Source organism: Pleurodeles waltl, chromosome 4_1 (assembly GCF_031143425.1).
Source record: "Pleurodeles waltl isolate 20211129_DDA chromosome 4_1, aPleWal1.hap1.20221129, whole genome shotgun sequence".
NCBI classification, from domain to species: domain Eukaryota; kingdom Metazoa; phylum Chordata; class Amphibia; order Caudata; family Salamandridae; genus Pleurodeles; species Pleurodeles waltl.
In genome coordinates this window covers 153,371,274-153,395,508 of record NC_090442.1, presented here as the reverse complement: position 1 = coordinate 153,395,508, position 24,235 = coordinate 153,371,274, and the positions used below count along the sequence as shown (strand labels likewise).

At 46.3% G+C, this 24,235-nt stretch overlaps 1 protein-coding gene across 5 annotated transcripts in view; it reads right to left on the bottom strand.

Annotated features, from left to right (window-relative positions):
- Nucleotides 1–1,306: 1,306 nt before the first annotated feature.
- Nucleotides 1,307–24,235, bottom strand: part of WDR91 (WD repeat domain 91) — a 178,295-nt gene continuing 155,366 nt past the window's right edge. For all 5 annotated transcript variants that reach the window (XM_069227939.1, XM_069227940.1, XM_069227943.1 and 2 more), the window contains one exon: nucleotides 1,307–1,619. In XM_069227939.1, the coding sequence (XP_069084040.1) occupies nucleotides 1,455–1,619 (165 nt within the window). In that variant the 3' untranslated portion in view covers nucleotides 1,307–1,454. The remainder of the gene's footprint in view (nucleotides 1,620–24,235) is intronic.

The following is a 24,235-nucleotide window of genomic DNA, read 5'->3' as shown; positions in this document are numbered from 1 at the left end:
CTGCTACCACCTTGTTAAAGGGCCAAATGTTATCATAGGAGTGGCACCAGTATCTCTCTCAGCTTGCTCACTGTAGGCTCTGGGCCTGCACTGGAGTTGCAAAATGTTAGTGGCACCATGCATTACAAAGGGAAACAACTAGAGCTTTTCAGAAGGCATGGAGTGTTTGGAAGAAAAGATTTAGTGAAGTGTCCACACTCCTTATATTTATATGTCAATGTAAAGGCCTTGTAATGAATTATTGTAGTGCAGTCTCATGTAAAGCAGCACTTTGTTCTATTAACCCCAGGAGCAGCACCGTGTTCTATTGGTCCCCCAGCTCGTCCTGCAATGCTCCTTGCTTCAAATCACATTTCATAACAGAATTTACATCAACAAATCAAATCTGTAAGGTGCACTAGGTAAGGTGGAAACAACATAATTTCAGGCCTGCATCTGCATAGAGAAGAGGAAGCAACTTATCTCTCTTCTTGTTGGATTCTTCGGTATCCTGGTGGTCATCAGGTTCTGGCTCACCAGCATGGAGGCTAAAAGCATGAAGGCTTGTCGCTAAGCACAATTCCTGGCTGATTCAGTCAGATAAAGTAGGGCCAGACTTTCAGATGCCCACCAGGTGTATCTTCAGAGATGGACTAATGCTGCTGCTGTGGCCAGAACGTCAGAGCCTAGGGCAGTGGTAGGGGCAGCAACCTTAATGGAGGTACAGCAGGTGAGTCGAATAGGAGGTAGTGCTCAACATCCTGGCATCCAGCCTAGAATTCAGTCTGGTGTCAGATCTCTTTAGCAGTGTTGCAAGGTGAGTGACTTTGTGCTTGGTGATCCGTATGATGGGGTAAATGAGACCTTGAGGAAATCACTTGACAATGCAACTGTAGCTTTCTTTTACAGGCTTGGGTGCAGGGTCAAGGGTTTGGCCCAAAACATCATAGGCACCAGAGGTGAGAATTCTGGAACTGAACCCGGATGTTTGCAGCCTTTTAAGGCTTGAACTGAGGAGTGTCCATGGTGTCTAATAAAAAAAAACTATGAAAAAACTAAAGAATTATAAAACTGCTCCTGGGGTTGTACTAGAGCATAGGCAATGCCCTTTCGAAATTTTGAAAACCCAGTATGACACCTGGACTTATTAATTTCATTAGATGAGGAACCCGTGGGAGCAAGTATTCATTAGAAAATACAGACACCAAATATTGAAGGCTGCAGATAGAGTGTGAAAAAAACCACAGTAAATGTGTAACATATTAGCTGGGAGATGTTTGAAGCCACCACACATCTAAAAACAGAATAAAAACCCAAAGACATAAGCTGAACTCTAAAACGAGAATATATTGTATTATTTGTGTCCATTCCAGTCCTGATCTCCCACCCCCTCTTTTCCAAACAGACGTTCCTGCATCCATCAGATATTAACAGTCATTATTGCCAATATGAATTCAGCTCTTTGGCTGTCCTGATTAAGACTTCTGTGCCAGTAGGGTGGTGAGTTTAATCTTGCCGTCCATCGAGGCGGTGAGGCAAGTCCCACAGTCCATGGCTGTGCTCCAGTCCACTGTGACCACGGGAGCTCTGTGGCCACCGAGTGAGAGGCAGGGCTCCAAGGCTTTCCCGTCACTGTTCAGCTACGGAGGAGAGGAGACACGTCTTTTTAGAAGACATCTGTACAGGGTTTCTTCCTCAAACATACGTTTGTCACAGCATACATGCACAAGCTCTGCAATGGCTCTGAAGTTGGGCCGCCTGAACTGGTTCATTGTTATAGTGAATACAGCATTATAGACAGAATGACACAAAAACAGATAGCTGTTTTTTTTCCCTCTAGGAATCTAGTTTCACATCTTTACAATAATGGCAAAGCCAATCCAATGCATGGGTCCCTTGTCTGGGCATATCCGTCCCACATAGGCAGACACACTAAAATATACAAACAAGTGATGGATGGAATTCTTGAATTAATCTCTGCCACTCTATGCCCTGACGTGGGTCCCATGCTCACTGTGCCACTGGAACCAAGCTACACCTAGCGGATGAGCCCTAAAAGGGACAAAGCCGGCCCTGAGTTGCCTGTGTTCTAGTTGGGGGCGGGCTTGGCCTGGCAGTTCTGGCTGGGTTAAGACTGATTTGCATATTTCTGTGTCTGTATTGTAGTGGCATGGAGGTAAAAAACAATCAACTGAGATGTGGCTTGAGAGACTGCTAGTGGCTGAGATTGATTTAAGCATCCCATCCATAACTCTGTTTGATTCCCTCAGAATACCAGCATTCATCTGACTTTCTATGTGTGAGCAAAAGGATCGGAAATCTCAATCATCATAAAAGCAACCAATGTGGCAGCTTGACTGCAGTGATGTTCGGGAATATGTAGGTCACTACGTATGTGCAGTCAAAGCGCAGTGACTGTGGGGCTCATTCCTACCCTGGCCATACAGCATCCTACCTAGCTAAGCACCATGCAGGTGCACTACCAGAGCCCTCCTCTGCAATGCTCCTGCTCCTATCCCCAGTGCCCTAGGTACAAGGCAGCCCCTCCTTAGAGATATTCATCTCGGGCCTGCGGTTGCCCTGGTTCCTGGCTCAGTCTGTGTGCAGGCCCGCTGGTACCAGATGTGTCCTTCTCACAGACCAACAGTAGGGATCTAGGGCACAGTATGTTCTGTGTTCCTCTTGTTTTTGGAACACACAGAAGCAACACTACATTACTGCTTTTGTCATCAGTCTCCATGCCTATCTGGCTGATGCGACCTTCCCTTCAGGTTCAAGAGTTAGGGACCAAAAGATTTACAGTGGAATGCTGAAAAAGAAAATAACCACAATTTTTAAGTGGTTAAGTCAAAGTCCAAACCTCCCTACAATTCAGATTCTGAAGCAGGACCTATGGAGAGTTGTATATAAACAAACGCCCTCAAACATCAAGCGTCAGGAGTGGGGAAGGAGGAATAGGCCCAAATTCCTCCCAGTGTGAATGACCACTATATTATTACAGAAAATGTTTACTTCAAATTCCTGCTAAGAGGGCTTCCGCAATATGTTATTTTCATGTTTATGTTTTCATGGGGTGCACTTACTTTTTCCCACAAGACTTCTGAATGTTGGCTGATTTTTCTGTAAAAGTGGTGAACAAATGAGACTTGTGTGCGTTCTTTTGTCACATGAGGTTGGATTTACCTATAGTTAGGACTTAGTAAGGACTATATGAAGGTCAGATATTTCTCAATATGTAAAACTATGGAATTAAGAGGGCTACTTTATTTTCACTTTACTGTATATGGGATTTATGGTCTGCCAGATATCGGATGGTGAGGATAGTGAATCGTATTCTGCCTTCACCCTGCTCCCGTCGAATAGGGATCAATTATGGCAGTGCTTCGCAAACGTTTAGAACCACAACCCAATTTTTAGAATTACAAACTTTTGTGGCCCACCTATCTGTAATAGAGCAATTTTTTGGTGTAACTAAAACATTGTGTGGTAGCACACTGTCATTGTCAAACAGGATATTTCCCACTGAAATCGCCACTACATTTGCAAAGACAGAGTTTTACTGATAAAGCTACATTGCACACAAATGATAATTCAAGGAAATTGGATATTTCAGTGAATATTTATCATTTGTGCATCGCCAAGTAAAGTGTCTTGATTTGATCCCAATAACATCTTTGTTCCATCACACTTCAGAATACTAAAAAAATGTGCTTCTTTTTTGCTTTCCTAACTGTTGAAAGTGTACATTTTATTTACAGGTATTTACATTTTGCTGTCTGTTGCAAACAAGCATTGGTAAATGCATTAGGTTTCGCCAATTGTGATTAATATTATTTTTTTATTGTAAGATTTAGCTTGGTGAGCATTTTTAGTGCTACAAGGTAACAGCCAGTGACAAACCTGTAACAGAAAGCACTGTGATTATGTAGTTCATTATTTTAAATTTGTATTACGCACAGTATAAAATACACTGCTACAAAATGCACAAGATGTTTAAAGATAAAATGGTGCTTCCAAAATATAGATTTTAATAATACCCAGAGTGTACGTAATGCAATTTTATTTTATATTATGGACCCTTCAACACCTCCAGGAGTAGTAAGCACGATACCACTAGCGAATGAGAAATAAGCAACTGATGGGTGTGCTGTACAATTGGACCCCCTGCTGCGAGTTATTAAACAACCCAAAGGCCAGCTGGGTGTTATCCATGTAAACATAGAATCAAGCACTGGCTTTGTGGGGTCATTTTTGTAAAGGACCGTATACTGATATTGAATTAAAACGGGGACAGTATTGAGCATTGACGGATTCCAGAGTTGGTTTCCCTCAGTGCAAAAGGAGGCACCATAACGGACTGCTTACGATCTTCCAAGAAGCTAACCTGGTTGGGGGGGGTGGGGTGTTGGTGTGTGGGTGTGTGGGTGTGTGTGGGTGTGTGTGGGTGTGTGTGTGTGTGGGTGTGTGTGTGTGTGTGTGTTTGCTTAAAAATGTCCCAAAGCAACTTAAAGATAGAAACTTAGGATACCGGTGTCAGCCAAATCGGGGGAACTACTTTGAAGAGAGCAGTGGAAGACACTGTCTATTAGTGTGTGCGTTCTTATAAATGTCCAAAATGACTTCAACTTAAAGCCATATTGGGGGTCACAATAACCAGCTGATGAAAGCTGTTTTTGTAGTAGGTTCATGTTTTTTTTGTAAGGGGAAAGGTGATGTAATAACAGCGACCCAGCTCGTGATCTGTCATGCTTTTTAGCTGCACTCAGCAATCTGATGTGTATGCTTCACTGGGGTGCTATGTTCTGGGTGTTTCCCTGCTTGTGTTCTGAAAGGATGTTGCCAGTTTCGATCAGACACAGACGGGGGGGCCATGTTCATTGTTCATTGTCTTAATAAACTTGCCTGAGTGTTACACCTGCTTTGTGCTCCTCTCTTTCCACAACAGTATCCAAAATGGAACACACCCAACAAAGGCTTCAAATGTGACCTCAATACAGAGTAGCTTCATATTCAATTAGGGGTTAAATTACATGTCCTGCCAAGGGCCGTAAGTTGCAAGGGGTGGGGACTTGGCCTGTGACTGGCATACACGAAGCAATGAGTAGGCTAAAGTCGCTGGCAAATAACTAGATAGAATAGTAAGGAAAGAGAAAATATGACAATATAGTAAACAGATGGAAGAAGAAAGACTTAAAGGAAAAAACAAAGAAATCAAGAAAAACAATGACTACGTGCCCCCAAGTCATATGCGGCGCACTTATTTTTGGCCAGCACTTTCCATTCAGGGTAGTTTTCAATTTACCACCTTAAGCGTGGACCTAAAATCTAAGCATTGTTAGTGCAATTGACTGAAAAGCCAGCACTGGTTAAAGGTGCAAACCCAACTATGAAGTGAGTCACACATATAAAGAAAGGTTAAACAAACCAAAATATAGGGAAAATAAAAAGTCAAGAGAATAAAAGAAAAACCACAAAATGAAATAAAGCCTGAGAAAGGAACAGGCGGAAAAAAGATACAGGGGCGACATTAAGACAAATGAACGGTTTAGTAGGCAAACAAATCAACATGATAAAACGGAAAGGTATACAATAAAGAGAAGAGATGGTATTAGAAATTGATGATGACGACGTAAGTAAAAAGGCACAGAATAACGATATGCACAGGCTGCGACTACAATTCCCCACACCTGACTGTACATGTTATCTACAATCCATTGTGACAGTGTATCTTGGCTACTACCAAACACCACACATGTGACAACGACAATAAGATCAAATCTGTCAGGACGTTTGTGAATAGAGACCTACTTCACCTCTTCAGCAAAACTGAAAGCATGGACAGCCAATCGGAAAGGTAGTTTACAATGACTAACAAGCAGATGAAACAACCCGGGAGGAGCTGGAAAGCAGTAACACTTACAACTAGCTAAAAGAGGGAAGGGCTTGCTTCCTGGCGAATGTGGGCTAGTCGCCCTTGGAAGTGACCCAGTCAGGTCCCGGAAATGAGAGACCCAGAAGTCAGCGCTCTGACTCTGTAAACTAGAGTAGGTGCCTTCTTTGGCCCCAGGGGGACTGGTGAGTGCACGTTGCCATGGAGGGGACTGGTGTGTGTTGTTGTGATCAGGGTTTGAGTTTCGGTGTGAGGCACAACATCCAGTGTTTTGCTGCAAATCATTTAATATCTCCTTGCCTGTGAAGCGCTCCGATACCCTCTTTGGGGTTCGTGCTATGAATGAAGTAGCAAATCAATTAAGAAAAGAAGTTCCGAAACCAAAGTGGATGAACATAGTATTTGGTCCTCAGGACACTAATAAGAACAAACACAGGAGGAACAAGCATTGGTAAATGCAGGAAATAGTGCTACAGCCAACAAAAACGGAGGAGAAGTGGCAAGCCCAGGAACCAACGAAAAACAAGGGGGTGGGTTGTAAGACCCTTTTCAAGAATTCTATTAAATACAATAGATTTCACAAGCACAGCCCAAGCGCGGTGCAGGCGAAACCTAAAAATTACATCCTCCAGCCTTTCCTTTCAGACTCACTGTGCCCCAGCAAGACTGTTGCATAATTCACTTTAGGTTTCTTTCTCTGACTGCAAAGTTAGAGGAGTTTGTAAACACCAATCCCCATTTTAAAGCATTAACAAAGCCAATAGATCTGGTGTAGACCACTAGCCTTTTGACAATTTTTGTCTTGTTGTCATGGTTTTTTCAAAACGTTATTGTCTGGCAAGCTGCCGGGCCCACATGAATCTAAAACAAAACCAGTGGTCAAAGGCAAAAATGTTGTTTTGGTCTTAAAAAAAAACACCCATTGCTATAGCACTCCCTGGCACTGAAGGCAACTACTTTGTGTGTTGATGTGCTCCTGGTTAAAGGGTAGCAAGCCATAACATATAGTGAAGTCACCAAGTGGCTAAAGTGGGCTAGTGCACTGCCCCTTGATGCATGCTGGAGTGGGTGGAAGGAAAATGTGAATAACAGAACCACAGATTAAAGAACGAAGTCTGGGTGAAAACGCCTACAGGCGACTATGTTATACACATTATTTTAGTAAAATCAAAATGTGTTCGCTAAAAAAGCCAATTAGTTTAGCATTGGTTTCAGCCTCTTAAGTTTGAGAAAGAAGGCGAGAAATAAAGAAAGAAAGAAAGAAAGAGGAGGGTAAGAAAGAAAGAAGAAGGCATGAAAGTGGAAAGCAAGAAAGAGGACAGCAAAAAAGAAAGACAGGAAGGCATGAAAGAAAAAGGAAGGCAAGAAAGAAAAAGGAAGGCAAGAAAGAAAGGAGAGAAAGTGGAAAGAAGGGAAATAAATAGGGAGATAAAGAGGTAAAAGAGGGAAAGAAAGAGGCAAATAAAAAGAAAGAAAGAAAGAAAGAAAGAAAGAAAGAAAGAAAGAAAGAAAGAAAGAAAGAAAGAAAGAAAGAAAGAAAGAAAGAAAGAAAGAAAGAAAGAAAGAAAGAAGGAAAGAAACAATGACAGGTATGCAAAGATCTCTCACCCTCATGAGTTTATACTCAGAGTTCATGTGAGCTGCTATTGTGTGAAAATACAAAGAGGACAATTTAAAAAGGGAATTCACAACAGTATTGGCAGGAGAAATGAACTGTTAAAGTTGGTAATGTGCCCTATGATCCCATCTGATAGAAAACATCCTGCTATTACATCAGGCTCTACAAACAAAGGATAACACTAAAGCAATAATAAAGTAAAAATTAAAACCACACTGCCACTGAAGGGAACTTCCTTGTTTGTGGATATGCTCCTTCTGAAAGGGCTACATGCAGTCAATCAAAATGAAGCTAGCCAGTACTGATATAGGCTGACACACTGTTCCATAATGTATGTTGTTGTAGTGTGTAGAAGCAAAATGTGAATTACACAAGAACATACCAATGGATGAAATTTGACTTCTATCTTTGGAAAGTGTTATATCTACATGTTATGATTTAAGGACAGATGACTTATGGAGAATGTAACCCTTTACAGCACTCTATGTTCTAGAACTGGAGTGAGGATTCCTTTTCAGTCAGTTGCTTTTTGACTGGCACAGGGATACCATGCTTCAGTTGTAGGTTGCATCTTTACTAATAAACATTGAAAACCTACCTTTAGATACTGCATCTTCTCTTCCAGGGTGCAAGAACTGATGACCAGGAGGCCAGTCATTACCTACAACCCTTTTAGCTGGTACAGAACCCAGAGTGTGTGCACGCTATGCAATCTGAGGGTACCGACCACTGGAAGCGGGCTCTAGTTGCAGTACCCAACACATCAGGTGACCACATCATGTAGAATGCCGTTTCCCTGATCTAGTACTGTGCCATCTAATATAGTTCCAGAATATTTTGGGGCACGAGCTGCTATTAACCAGATTGGAGGCGCAAGCTTGCATCCGCGAGTGCAGACAATGCTGATGACTTCACGTCTAACGGACCTCAATGCATCTAACATGCTCATGAAACGTCATGTCACGTCTTAGCATTACATGGAGGCATCTTTGATTTCTAGGATAACGGTGACATGCACACCCGTATGTGTCAGTGTAGTGAAGGTTTTTTGATCCTGCAGTGATACGCACACCAGTGTGTGTCACAAAATACACATATATTGCAGAAGTCAAGTCATCAGTAAGATCTGGTACAATTCTACAGTGACATGATTACCTGCACAGGTAAACGTTTGACATTCCAGTGAAATGCACGTTAATCCGTGTCACACATTAATTGTTGGAATTTGGTGACATGAATTGCTGGAGTTGGTGACACGTTCACCTATTAACTTCAACTAGATTGCAATTATATGGTGTGATGTGCACTGGGGGAAATAATTATATTATAACATATGTTCCTATTATCATACGACAGAATTTTAGACAAGTAGTGGTAACAATATAACTGCCTCCATTGTACATTGTTGCCCATTGTTGGGCACACAATATAATTAATTATGCAAGGACAAAGTAGTGTTGTTACTCCTCCCTTGTTTTTACCACAACCAGGCCCTTTGACAGTAGAATGGGAGGATTGGATAGGAATGTCTGAAACATATATTGAGGCAATAGATGGACAAAGATTTCTACTGCAAGGAACAAGGCGTTACTCCTAAATATGCTTGGTACTGAGGGTCAGCGTATTTTCAGATATTTACCTGTAGCAACTGAATCCAATGGAGATGTCATAAAAGATGTCTATGTTAAAGCAAAAAACAGCTTGAGAAAAGATTTGCTAGAGGTAAACTTAGCAATGACCAGATATAAATTCTATACATGTCCTCAAAACGAAGCAGAAACAATTGATGAGTCTGTTTCAAAATTGAGAGAGTTATCAATGAAGAGTAAATTTGGCATAATGACAGACAAACTAATTAGAGATCAATTGATTGTGCATTGTGGAAGTAAAAAGATGCATGAGTGCTTATGGCCTGCTAAGAATCCATCTTTGAAAGACGCCACTGACATTGCTAAAGTTGCCAGAAATCTGCATGAAAGAAATGGAGAAAAAAAACATTATCTCTAGTGAAGTTTCTGATGTAAGCGAGGAAGACTTTGAGGTGGTTGCAGTACTCAAATCTAACAATAACACTGGGAGATTTAAACAAACCAACAAAGTGAGTTATTGTTGTGGGAGCAGCAACCATGCAGCAGATTTTCGGAAATGTACAGCAGATAACAAAGATTGTAGAAAGTGAGGTTGATGGGGCCATTTCGCTGTAGTGTGCAAGCAAGGTAGTAAGTTGAAAGTAGCCACGGTTGATGAAGGAAATGTAACAAGAACAAGTGATGTCATGGAAGCAAGCGAAGACCTTGTTCTTTGTGTGGGGGATGTGGACATAAGAAAAGGCAGAAGATGCAGGCATAAAGGGCAATTTGAAATCAATAGGACAGCAGAACTCATGATTGATTGTGGATCCATGTACACAATTATTCCTAAAAGTCTTTTTGTGGAAAATTGGTTAGGAATTCTTCTCTGGCCTAAGGACATTAATCTTGTAGGGTGCAAGTGAAAAGCAACTGAGTTAGTAGGATACGTGAGAGCTACCATTAAATTTAATGGGAGAGAAATTAAAGGGAAAGTGTATGTGATAGAATATGGTCCACCTAACCTGGGCCGAGCACATCCATATAATCTGAATATCTTCATTAACCCTAGATCTCCTAGTCAGGTATTGGTGGTTGAGAGTGTTACACTTACAGACATTCTAAATGAGGCACAAGATGTGTTCAGAAGTGAATTTGGACTCTCAAAAGGGTTCACAGCTTGAGATTATGCTAAAACCAAATGCTATTCCTGTACAGCATAAAGTGAGAAGAATACCTTTGGTTGCTTGTGGGGCTGTTAAAGAAATGTTACAGGAGATGTTACAAAGCAGGGTCATCGAACTAACATAGTCCTCCATATGGATATCTCATGTCACGATCACTGAAAAGTCAGATGGTTGGTACAGATTTTTTGTGGACCTTAGGTCTCTTAATCAAAATACTGTGGTAGATATTTATCCATTACTGAACATAAATTAACTTTGGCTTTGCGTGGGGGTAAATATTTTTCCAACTTAGACCTAAAGAACGCATACCATCAAATAAATTACATGATGATCCGAATCTTATGACTGCCTTTATCACAATGGAAGGAACATTCCACTTCACACGTATGCCCTTTGGGCTTTTTTCATCGGTCAGCGTATATCAAAGAATGATGAGTGAGCTCTTCAAAGGATTGGATAACATCTTGTATTTTCAAGATAATATTTTGATTTTTGGTAACTCTATAGAACAACATAATGTTGCTCTCAGGCAAGCACTGTATAAAGTACAGAATGCTGGGTTAACTCTTTGCCAGGACAAGTATACATTCTTAGTAGATCATTTAGATTACTTAGGTTACAGTATTAGTGGTGATGGTGTAAAACCAAAAGAGAACTTGTTGAGTGCCATCAAACTAGCTGCTGCACCTACAGATAAAGACATATTGAGATAGTTCCTTGGTTCAATAGCATATTATGTCGAGTTTGTAGAGAGGTTCTCAGATACCTTTAGTTGGGAAGATGAGCAGCAGAAGTGCTTTGAGATGATCAAGAAGGAAATGTGTGACGCTAGTATTCTGACACCTTTTAACACCAAGTTGAAATCTTTACTTACTGTAGATGCCAGTGCTACAGGTATTGGAGCTGTCTTGGTGCAAATACATGGCAAATGTGAGAAGACAGTTGCCTCTGTTTCAAGAACCTTGACCACTTTTGAGAGAAATAACTCAGTTATGCAATGTGAAGCTCTGCCGACTGCCTGGGCGACCGACTACTTTAGAACGTATTTTTGGGGAACCAAGTTCCTATTACGCACCATCCATAAATCCTTGATACTAGTGTTGTTTCCAGGTGGAGCGAGTAAGGTTTCTGCAAGATAGGCAAGGTTGGCTGCGAAGCTGCAGGAGTATTGTTATATGCTGGAACACATTCAGGGTTGGAGAAATCGTCAGGCAGACTGACTGTCAAGATTGTAAATGGATTGGCTATCACAAAGGAAGAGTGTAGCAGGGAAATGGAATCAGATCAATGGTCAAGGAGTTGAAACTTTTGATTGTACTGGGTAGCAGAAGGAAGAGTACAGTAGCATTATCTGTAAGGCCTTATCTAAAAGTCTTAGATTAGTTCTCTGTTGAGAACGATGAAGTAATAATGAGGGGTGGAAAAACTGTTCCACCTAAATTGTAGTCAAAGCTTATAGGAATGGCTCCTGAGGGGCATCTTGGACAATCCAAAACTAAGAAGTGGTTAAGAGAGAATTGGTGGTGGCCCGGCAAGTATGAGCAAGTACAGAGATGGCTAGAGAGGTGTACTATATGTAAGGAAAGTGAGAAAAGACTGAAAGGGGGGTGCAGTCGAACCAGGATCACTTAAAGGATGCTGGTAAACCATGGCATACGTTGAGTTTGGATTGCATAGGACCTATGTACGAGCTGAGAAGTGAATGGAGGTATGTCATGGTAGTAGTTGATGTTCACTCACAATGGCTGATCGTCAAGCCACTGCAAGAAATAACCACAAGAGTGACTGTGTTGGTGTTAAAAGAAATCTTTGTTGAAGAAGGAACCCCTTATGTGATCATAACAGATAATGGGACGCAGTTGATCTCTGCAGATGCGCAGATTTTTGAACTTCAATGGCATCATACATAATCGTACTTCTTTTTACAACCCACAAAGTAATGGAATAGTAGAGACGGCTAATAAGATGGTGAAGGGGACAATTTAAATGGCGGTGGCCGGAAGGCAGGATGTGGTAACGATGGTTATGGCCTTTATGTGAGTCTACCACACCAGTGCTCAAGATGTGACTGGTAAGACCCCTTTTGAAATAATGCATGGAAGCTTGCCAGGTACTACGTTGGTGCCAGCCTGGTTGAAAGAGACAATCAAATGTGATATTCTAACAGGTGACAAACAAGATAGGGCGAAAAGTTCTCAGCGCATTCAGGTAGGTCATTGGGTGAAACTTCGATGTAAAATGGTAATGGGGGATTAACAAAATTCTAAGAACCTCTTAAAGTCAAACAGGTTCATCGTTAGTCTGTAATTCTAGAAAATGGTGAACGTTGGAACAATAGAACAGTGGCTCTTTATCAAAGAGGAGGTCAGAATATGAAGCTGGGAGAACTGGATTATAACGCTTTCATGTTAATGTCAGACCGAGAGTAGTGTGACTCAGTAAGTGAGGCGAATGGCACTCCCTTAACATGCCAAGGAGGAGGAGATGCAATAGGGCTCAGGGGTGATTTGTGCTCCAATCCAGCTGCGAATTTGTTAAGGAGTGTAAGGAGTCGTCGACCGCCTGTATATTTGGAAGATTACGTTCAATAGAATAATTTGTTATTCACCAAGTGTATGTTCACATTTATTACTCTTCCATTGTAATTTTTAAGGTTTATGTTTCTATTGGTAAAGTGTTGTTACTCATATTATTTGTAAAGTAAATAAGCAAAATGTGTTGTAGAGGGGGAGATGTGTTATAGCTACGTGTTATGATTTAAGGGCAGATGACTTAGGGAGAATGTAGCTCTTTACTGCATTCCATGGCCTAGATCTGGAGTGAGGATTCCTTTTCAGTCAGTTGCTCGTTGACTGGCTCAAGGATACCACGATTGAGCTGTAGGCTGCATCTTTTCTAATAAACGTTGGAAATCTACCTTTGGATCCTGCGTATTCTCTTTGAGAGTGCAAGAGAGCGCAAATGTGATGAGATAAATGCAGAATTTGAAGGCAGGACCCACCAAAAATTGGCTCACGACCCACCAGTGGGTTGCGACCCATAGTTTAGGAAACATTTTGCTAGAGCATTATGTAAAACGATGTACTTCCTAACCAAGTAACGTATTTTCTCAGAATAATTTCCAAGAAAAACAAACACGAATTGGCTAGGGGTTGGGTGGGGAAGAGGGAAGGAGTGAGGTGGGTTGAAATTGGCAATTAGGGGTCAGAGATGGGTAAGACATGGCCTGCACCATTATGTGGAGGTGGGGTTTTAGGAATTAATAAAATCAATGGTGGCAAACAAATTAAACAAGCACTGTCAAATCCCATCGGTTTCTCTTTACCAATGCAAATCAGTTCCTGCTATTGTATTTACCAACGTCAATGCTTTTAAAATAGGCCGGCATTGGTAAAGCCAGTAGTGACGATCAGATAAGCTAAAGCAGAGAAAACATGGTTTTCCAAAACGGAAAGTACCCTCAGGCCCACTTAGTAACCCACATCGCCGTGCTAGAATCTTTGGCCTTGACCAAATCCGAAACCGGAAATGTGACCACCAGGAGGGTCTGGAGAAGGTATGTAGGCGGCCTGTACTTATCACGACCTCCCAGGCTCCCCTGCGCCTTGTCTAGGTTTCCTGACCCTACAGTATTCCTTTGTTTTGTTTCTTATTGTTCGCCCGCATTGTTTGATGCACGTCTTTTTTCGCCCTGCCTCAACGCTGAGGTTTTTGTGCAAGAAGTTACGGCTTTGAATGTCACCTTTAATGCTGGCCTCTAGCACGGAAAAAAGGATTATGACACGATGGCTCAATAAATGAGCGGGCAGAGTGATGGCAATTCTCAATATGTGCAGCGTGCACACAAAATCTATTTTGATGATCTAAAGTCTTGCATTCCTAATTTATGAAGAAAGGAAACAGCTTCTACGTAATTTACCAAATGGCAGGTACGTTTTACGTCCAAAATTGCATTTTGATAGTCATTTAATGAAGAAAAAACAAATGAGTTCATAGGGTTTTATAATGCAAAACTAAACAGCGCTGTACGAAAACGGTTTTCCATTATGTCAACTTCTGTACCGTGCTGAAAACCCCATCGATTTACAGTATGCACAACAGTGCCCTCTTGTGGGTCGTTTGAGAAAAAGTGATGGGTCTGCTTTAAGTTTCAGTACTGCCACCGGCGCATCATGCTTCACTAAACCGAAGTCATGCGCATCCAAGGGAATAGCCAGGCCATTAAAATACCGCCCGCTTTCATTCATACCTCGAATGTCATTGGGTGAGCAATAGCCCTACCCTTCCTATATGAGGTCCTTTTATCCCACCTTCCGTGAATCTCTCTCCATCCTCTAAGCCCTTCATGGATGCATCTATCCATCCGTTCATGTTTCCATCCTTCATTTCACCATTCCATCCATCCTTCCTGCCTTTACCATTCTGTCTAAACCTGCTTTCATCATTACACTCTTCCATCCAACTTCCTATCTTTCCACTCATATTTTCAGCGGTTCATTCATCAGTTTCCCATCCATAAATCCATTTTTTCAGTCATCCATCCATCATTTCACCTCCCTTTTATCGATTAACCCATGTATCTAGTATACCATTCATCCATCCGCCCACTCGGTATTTCAGGATTTTTTTCTCTCACCCAGCAGATGTTATTTTACATTTCTATCCGTCAGTCCTTTCACCCCCGCATCTATCTATTCATGCTTTTGGCCTTATTTCTTGTCACAGTTTCTTTGTTCTTTTCATACCTAACGTTTCTTTCTTTCTTTCTTTCTTCCAGCCCACCCCCCCTCCCTTTCCGAAACTCGGCAGCTTAGCCAGTATATCGTAGAACTTAGTACAAGGGAAAAAAATGGACCTCCCGCTGCCATTTGACGGCAAAATATAGCACAAGCACTAGCAATGCAATGGGTCTCTCATTTACTTGTGTTTGAGCTACTGGCGTAGTAAACTCCTAACTGGGCTTTTCTTGCCACATACATTGAAAATGAAAAGTAATACAGTTTCACATAAGCGAGCCAATTCAACGCGCCACACCACGAGCGTGAAGGAGACACACAAAAGGAAAAAGAAGTTCACTCGCAGTCAAACGTATCGGCAGAAGTGCAATTAGCCATGTAACAGGGGCGATGTCCAAAGCGTAACCAAAATGCCTGAAGAAGGGACAAACGTAAAGCATTTACCAATGATAACAAAGGATTTTTGAAGGGCAAGCCCATGAACGAGCAACAGAGATGGGTGTGAGGTGGGAGTAGCTAAAAGCCCAAATCGATAACAACACGTCGGAAAAGCCACGCTTGCGCGCTGCTGCGCTCAGCCTAAAAAAACAGAGTTCAGCCCCCCCCCCCCAAGGCCCATGGGCGATGCTGCCACTGCATCTGCTGCTCCAATCAAAGCTACGCTTCTTTACACTTTTCCCTCTCTTTCTTCAATAATTCCACCTTTTGGTCCTCTTTTACTGTGATTGGCTTTGCATTCCTGACTCTATTGTGGTTTTGCCCTACTTTTCTTTTTAAGAGTTTTTGTCTGCAGGGGTGCAGACAGCAGAGGATCATACATAATTATGGCAACACCACCACCGCTTAAGTTGTGAAAGTGGGAGGATTTACAACGCTGCTGTATGCATCGCCTACATTTTGTACGGACCAACATTGCTGGAATTGGAACACAATTACCCCAAGAACCCATAAATTGGGAATCAAGGTGAAGCAGTGGAAAAGGGGTGGAATTACGAGGGGCGGGCCCTTGAAAGTGGAGTCATACGGGTCAACTTATGCATTTACTTTTCAAAAACTCACCACACACAAATTGGCAAGAAGGACCAATCTGAAAATTAATCTGCTGTAGCTTATTCATTTGGTGACAAAGAGGCTGCATTTGAAAGTATCTCACTGGGTAAAGGTGCCTCGAAGTTCTTTCTGTGCCCAGTAATTTTCAGGGGGCCATTACAATGTTAAGATAACTCTGATGGTTAGTGCACTTTGTTTGGAGAGATCTGTGTTTTATCAACCCAATGTCTTGGCTCAGAGTAGCACATTGGGTTAATACACCACCAGCAAAGCACACCCTGTAAAATGCAGATCACAAATGTGCATTTTATGTAGAAAGATAAGTGGGTTACTGCTTACAACACAGAGATCCTTTTGTTCTTTGCAGTTCATATTAGTACAAAAAGCCCTGACCACTCCATTACGTTTTTAATCCTGCCTTTGTGTTTCTCCTGCCCATGCACTCTTAAAAAGGAAAGCCCACTGTTGAACCTGACAGGTTTAGGGTGGTCACACCTTACTTTTTGCCTGCCTCTCTCCACTTTTTGGACACTGTTTTTGTTGGTTTTAAGACTCTGCACACTTTACCACTGCTAACCAGTGCTAAAGTGCATATGCTCTCTCCCTTTAAACATGGTAACATTGGATCATACCCAATTGGACTATTTAATTTACTTATAAGTCCCTAGTAGAGTGCACTATGTGTGCCCAGGGCTTGTAGATTAAATGCTACTAGTGGGCCTGCAGCACTGATTGTGCCACCCACTTTAGTAGCCCCTTAACCTTGTCTCAGGCCTGCCATTGCAAGGCCTGTGTGTGCAGTTTCACTGCCAATTCGACTTGGCATTTAAAAGTAATTGTCAAGCCTAAAACTCCCCTTTTTCTACATATAACACACCCCTAAGGTATGCCCTAGGTAATCCATAGGGCAGGGTGCTGTGTAGGCAAAGGGCAGGATATGTACCTAGGTAGTTTACATGCCCTGGTAGTGTAAAACTCCTAAATTCGTTTTTACACTGCTGTGAGGCCTGCTCCCTTCACAGGCCAACATTTGGGGCTGCCCTCATACATTGTTTGAGTGGTAGCTGCTGATCTGAAAGGAGTAGGAAGGTCGTATTTAGTATGGCCAGAATGGTGACATTAAATCCTGCTGACTGGTGAAGTTGGATTTAATAGTACTATTTTAGAAAGGCCACTTTTAGTAAGTGGGCATTTCTCTGCACTTAAATCTTTCTGTGCCTTACAATCCACGTCTGGCTGGGTTTAGTTGACAGCTCCTTGTGCATTCACTCAGACACACCCCAAACACAGGATACTCACCCTCACTTGCATACATCTGCATTTTGAATGGGTCTTCCTGGGCTGGGAGGGTGGAGGGCCTGCTCTCACACAAAGGACTGCCACACCCACTACTGGGACCCTGGCAGACAGGATTGAACTGGAAGGGGACCTGGAGCACTTCTAAGCCACTCTTTGAAGTCTCCCCCACTTCAAAGGCATATTTGGGTATATAAACAGGGCCTCAGCCCCTTCCAACTCAGACACTTCCTGGAGAAGAAACTTGTAACCAGAACCTGCATCCTGCCAAGAAGAACTGCCTGGCTGCCCAAAGGACTCACCTGACTGCTTTCTCTGAAGGACTGCTGCCTTGCTGTTGCCCTGCTGCTCTCTAGCTGGGGTGAAGAAGTGCTCTCCAAGTGCTTGGATAGAGCTTGCCTCCTGTTCCCTGAAGTCTCAGGACCAAAAAGACGTCATCTCTTCAAAAAGGACTCCTTGTGTGGCGAAATTCGACACACAGCATGCCAGAAACGACGCACAGCCTGTACTGCGGTGAAAATTTCAACGCACGCCGAACTGGAACGACGCAGCCTGTCTCCGCAATGAGAAGATAGACGCAGCGTCAGTGTAGCGACCGAAAATTAGACGCACGGCCCACTGGATCGACGCACAGCCGAGCCAGAACGACCAGCCCGATTTCCAGAGAGGAATCGACGCAGTGCCTGCTGTGTGGTAGAAAATTTGACGCAACGGCCACTGGATCGATGCAGCTCATGTGACTTCGTCCTGCCAGCGCAGGAAATCCACGCACTGTCCCCGGGGCGTATGAAAACCTCACAACCCATAGAGGATCCACGACCGAGTGCCGGAAATCCACACACAGCCGTCCCTGCGTGGAAACTAAATGACGCATCGCTGTGTGCAGCCCGAAAAAATCAACGCACACCCCATTGTATCCACGCTTCTCCTCCTCTGCGACCCTTTGCGGAGATTTTTCATGCTAACCAGGTACTTTGTGCTTGAAAGAGACTTTGTTTGATTTTAAAAGACTTAAGACACTTTGGGGGTCATTCTGACCCTGGCGGTCGGTGATAAAGCGGCGGCCAACCCGCCAACAGGCCGGCGGTAAAAAAAATGCAATTCTGACCCTGGCGGGAACCGCCAACACAGCCCGCCGCATTAACACTCCGACCGCCACGGCGGAACAAACAAACAGCGCAGCGGTCACCGCCAACAGCCAGGCGGCAGACAATGTACCGCCCACCCTATCACGACCCACCAATCCGCCACCTTTTCCGGGGCGGGAGCCCCGCCGATAAAAACACGGCGGAAACAGACATTTCCAATGGAAAACGCTCACCTCGAGACACTCCACGCGGAATCCGGACAGCATGGAACCCGAATTGAACATCATACCTGCTCTCGTCTACCTGCTCATCTACCACGAGTACGAACTCCGGCGCAGACGTCAACGGTGAGTACTGCACCTACGACACACGGGAGGGGGGAGGAAGAAAGGTTACGGGCATACACATATGCGACCCCCCCACCCCCCCAATATGTACACACCAATGCAGAGCAGGAAGTCACAGTGACACCACACAAAGACCCTTTAAAAATACAATGACACAACCAAATTTGGAATAAATTTTCATGTACAAAAAAAGCACCTGGAAATAATTGAGCAACCGTGAAAAATATTTACAAAAACCAAAAAGATATACACATCAGTGTATCACTGAAGTAACAAGTCCTGCACATCCTACGAATCTAACATGTCCGTGGGCCAAGGTTCTGCGAAACAAGGGCAAAGCCCACACACGAGACCTGAGTCCTTTGGAGAGAACACTGCAGGGGCATCTGATGTCAAAACTACAGGCACCTCAGGGGGAAGGGAAGGGGGGGCCACCACAGCCACATGAGTCCACGACGCCAGATCCACGAGGAGCCACCATGCCCACTGTACCATCCTGGGGAGTGCAAAGCCACAGTCTCTCAAGTCTCTGCAGTGGGTGGGTTGCCCACTGGACCATCCTGGGGAGTGCAAAGCCACAGTCTCTCAAGTCTCTGCAGTGGGTGGGTTGCCCACTGGACCATCCTGGGGAGTGCAAAGCCACAGTCTCTCAATGTCTCTGCAGTGGGTGGGTTGCCCACTGGACCATCCTGGGGAGTGCAAAGCCACAGTCTCTCAAGTGGATTACAGAGTCCACTGGTCAAGGAGGAGGCATGGTGGGCACAGTGAACCATAAACAGTGCCTGAGACGGCGGGACCCAGCGCAGCGGTGCATGACATGGCGATGTCCAGCGGAGCGGTGCTTGAGAGGAAGGGCCCAGCGGAGCGGTGCTTGACAGGAAGGACCCAGCGGAGCGGTGCTTGACAGGAAGGGCCCAGCGGAGCGGTGCTTGAGACGGCGGGGCCCTGTTCAGCGGTACCTGTCTTCACGGCGGGGCCCTGTTCAGCGGTGCTCTTCTGCACGGCGGGGCCCTGTTCAGCGGTACCTGTCTTCACGGCGGGGCCCTGTTCAGCGGTACCTGTCTTCACGGCGGGGCCCTGTTCAGCGGTGCTCTTCTGCACGGCGGGGCCCTGTTCAGCGGTACCTGTCTTCACGGCGGGGCCCTGTTCAGCGGTACCTGTCTTCACGGCGGGGCCCTGTTCAGCGGTGCTCTTTTGCACGGCGGGGCCCTGTTCAGCGGTACCTATCTTCACGGCGGGGCCCTGTTCAGCGGTGCTCTTCTGCACGGCGGGGCCCTGTTCAGCGGTACCTGTCTTCACGGCGGGGCCCTGTTCAGCGGTACCTGTCTTCACGGCGGGGCCCTGTTCAGCGGTGCTCTTCTGCACGGCGGGGCCCTGTTCAGCGGTACCTGTCTTCACGGCAGGGCCCTGTTCAGCGGTACCTGTCTTCACGGCGGGGCCCTGTTCAGCGGTACCTGTCTTCACGGCGGGGCCCTGTTCAGCGGTACCTGTCTTCACGGCGGGGCCCTGTTCAGCGGTACCTGTCTTCACGGCGGGGCCCTGTTCAGCGGTGCTCTTGCAGTATGTCAAGGGAGTCATACCTGGCCTGGACACCCTGTTCACTCGCCCTCCGACCGTGCTGTGTCAGGCCCCTTCGGGGAGTGAGTCCTGGGCCCTTTGGTGTCGTCCCTTGCAGCCGGGATGGGGCTTGTGGGGCCCTCCTGCTCCGCGCTCCTGGTGGTTGTCCTCTCCGCCCTGCTGTCCTTCCGCTCCTTAGATGGGGCTCTCGGGCCCTTGCCTCCCCTGGCTGCTGTGGCCGGTGAAGTGGCCGGAGTCACCTCCTTGGGGGCAGCCGTCTCTGTCCGCTCACGGCGGCCCTTCAATTTCCGGGTCCTCTTGCCTGGGGGGGGGGCTGTCTGTCCCCTTGCTGCTCACCGAAGTGTTACTGCCGCCAAAGGGTGGACTCCACATGCCATGCACCACTTGCACTGTAGAAGTTGGGCTGGTGGTGGCTGAGGTGCCCTTGGGACTTTTCCCAGTTGGAGGGGGTGGGTCGGGGGAGGGAAAGAGGTCAAAACTGGAGAGGTAATTTTTCTTGGGACCAAGGTAAGGGGTAGGAGTAGTGGTGAGAGAAGTGGAGGAAGAGGATGTGGTTGTATGAGAGCCAGGTGTGCTGTCCTTGGGTGCAGGTGACTGGGAAGTAGGCTGTGGTGAGGTGGTTGGCTGTTGTTTGGGTGTCTGCCTGCGTTTATGTGTCTTGGAAGAGGGGTGACAGACACAGTGGGAGAGGACACAGGGGACGTGTAAATGCCAGTGGGGGTGGTGACTGCAGGTGTGCGGACTGTAGTGGAGGGTTTGCTGGTGGTGGAAGAACTGGCTGATGTTGGGGTGCATGCAGGTGTGAGTGTAGACGTCACAGGGAGGGAGGAGGGAGACGAGGAGGACGGGGACACAGAGGTGGTAGTGACTGTTGATATGTCTGCATCTGTGTGTTGCTTGGGTGAATGCTTGTGTTTTCTGTGGTGCTTATGTTTGGATGAGCTGGCCTTGGGTGTTGAGGTGTGTGCAGGCTGGTCTGATGGTGTGGATGGGATAGGTTGAGGTACAGGAGACAGAGAAAGGGTGGAGGCAGATAGAAGAGGGAGACTGGAGACAGGGACAATGGCTGCCGTCAGTGCTGAGGCCAGAGCAGTGAACGCTTGTTGATGGGCAGCCTGACCCGAATGAATGCCCTCCAGGTAGGCATTGCTCCGATGCACCTCCCTTTCCACCCCCTGGATGGCATTCAGAAGGGTAGTCTGCCCAACAATGACCGTCCTCACCAGGTCAATGAGCTCCGCACTGAGGGCAGCAGGGGTAACAGAGGCAGGGGCTAAGGTGCCTGGGGTGAAGGAGACGCGCGCCTTCCTGGCCGAGCGGCCACGGAGCGAAGACTGAGGGGCTGCTGGGAGGGCGGTCCTGGTGCGCTGGGTGGCGGCTCTACCTGTTGTTGCGGGGGGCACAGATGGTGCCGCCACCGCTAGGACGTGTCCGTGTCGCTGGTGTCTCCACCGGCCCCCGTTGTGGTGCTCCCCTCGCCCTCCGGATCACTGGTGCCCTCGGTGTCTGTGTCAGTGCCCACCGGGGCCTGGTGACCTGCAGCGCCCTCCTGCTCCGATGCCAAATCTCCTCCGCCGGATGATGCTAAAACACAAGAAGACAAAGATTTAGGGTGGGGGGAGAAATTAAACAAAGTTGAGTGCATGCCTTAGCAATACCCTTTGCGGAGAGGACAGACACAGGTGCCTCGTGCACTAAGTTGCGAACTTGGGGTACACTACTCAGTACTTCTGACTAGGCAAACAGGTCTAGGGACAACACACGCGCACATGTGTGATGCTGGAGCATGGGTAGCTGCACTTGGCACCCTACAGAGGTGGGGGGCGGGGGCACAGGGCCATGCCTAAGGGAGCGGACTACACTACAGAGAGCGCCCTGGCCTAATGTCACCCACAGCCCTCCTCCCCCACCCAGACGCCTCCAATGCGCATACAGATGGGAGAATGTGCGGATACTCACCCCCTTGTGTCTGCTGTGCTGTCCTCAAGCGCCCATCCAAATTAGGGTAGGCCACCGCCAGGATCCGGGACATCAGGGGGGTCATGGTGCGACTGGCACCCCTCCTAGGTCGGGAGGCCATCCCCAGCAGTGTTTCTGCGGTCTTCCTCGTTCCGCGGCGGATGTCCTCCCACCTCTTGCGGCAGTGGGTGCCCCGTCTGTTGTAGACCCCCAAGTTCCGGACTTCCTTGGCGATGGCACGCCAAATATCGATTTTCTGGTGGGCGCTCACCTGTTTGACATGTACAGGGTGGGAAAGAGAAACCGTCACATATCTGCATGTTTGGAGTACATGCCCCCCCTCCCCAACCTTGTCATGGTTCCCATTCTCTCATCTGTCGTGCGTTGCACTCCTCATTCCCTCCACACCCCACCAACTTACATCCCCCCCCTCCACACAGGCATAACCCATTCAATGTGCACTGAGTGTACTCACCTGTTGGTCTGGAGGACCGTAGAGTAGCGCATACTGGGGGAGGACCCCGTCCACGAGCTTCTCCAACTCTTCTGAACTGAAGGCGGGGGCCCTTTCACCAGTAGCAGCAGCCATTGTCACTTCCAGACCGAGTTCACACCAGCACTTGCAGTATAGGTCCTCTCCTGTGGATGATCAGGTCTCGAATGATTGAGCAGATAGAAAATGGCGGTCACGCCCGCGGCGGTGCGTACCGCGGCGGTGCGTCCCGCGACCGCCGGCGCACATCGTCATTGGCTCCTGAAACCCATAGGCTTCAATGTTAACCAATGCGTCTTCGCACAGCGGTCTTCGACCGCCTACCGCCACGGTGTGCCCCGCCAGCGCAGTGACCTCACATCCCATTGTCCCACTTCACAGGTCAGGCATCGGCCATTTCAAGGGCCCACATGGCTTAATTTCTAATGCGTCACACAGGCCTAGGCCTTGCAATGGCACACATACAAACATATCAAACCATACATTTCCCTGTACTGTGCAAGCTGTGTTGTACGTACCTGTGAGTGGATTCCATATTCTCCTTCCTAGGCACCGTCCGCTGGGACTAGCGATGAGAAGGAGGAATCCTCGCGTGTACCGGCCGCTGGTGGACCTGTCCACAATGGAAGAACGCAACATAATACTACGATACCGACTTGACCGAGCCTCCATCCATGAACTGTGTGCCCAGCTGGAGCCAGCCCTGATGTCCCCCATCCGCCAACCCACAGGAATTCCCCCTCTAGTGCAGGTTCTGTCTGTCCTCCATTTCTTTGCAACTGGCTCATTCCAGACAACAGTGGCCATGTCATCTGGGATGTCTCAGCCTATGTTTTCCAAGATCTTATCCAGAGTGTTGTCTGCCCTGATGAAACTCATGCGGAGCTACATCATTTTCCCAGAGGAGGGTGATTTGCCTACAGTGAAAGCTGATTTCTATGCCCTTGGACACATCCCCAACATCATTGGTGCAATTGATGGGACCCATGTGGCTTTAGTCCCCCAAAATGACGATGAACAGGTGTACAGGAACAGGAAGAATTACCATTCAATGAATATCCAGGTGGTCTGTTTGGCTGACCAGTACATCTCCCATGTAAATGCCAAGTTCCCAGGGTCAGTGCATGACCCGTATGTTATGCGAAATAGCAGCATTCCCTATGTGATGGAACAGCTACAGAGACAGCGTGTGTGGCTAATAGGTGACTCTGGTTACCCCAACCTGCCGTGGCTATTGACCCCAGTGAGGAATCCCAGGACCAGGGCAGAGGAATGGTACAATGAGGCCCATGGGCGTACTAGGAGGGTGATTGAGCGAACCTTTGGGCTCCTGAAGGCCAGGTTTAGGTGCCTGCATATGACAGGTGGATCCCTAATGTACTCACCAAAGAAGGTGTGCCATATCATCGTGGCGTGCTGTATGCTCCACAACCTGGCTTTGCGACG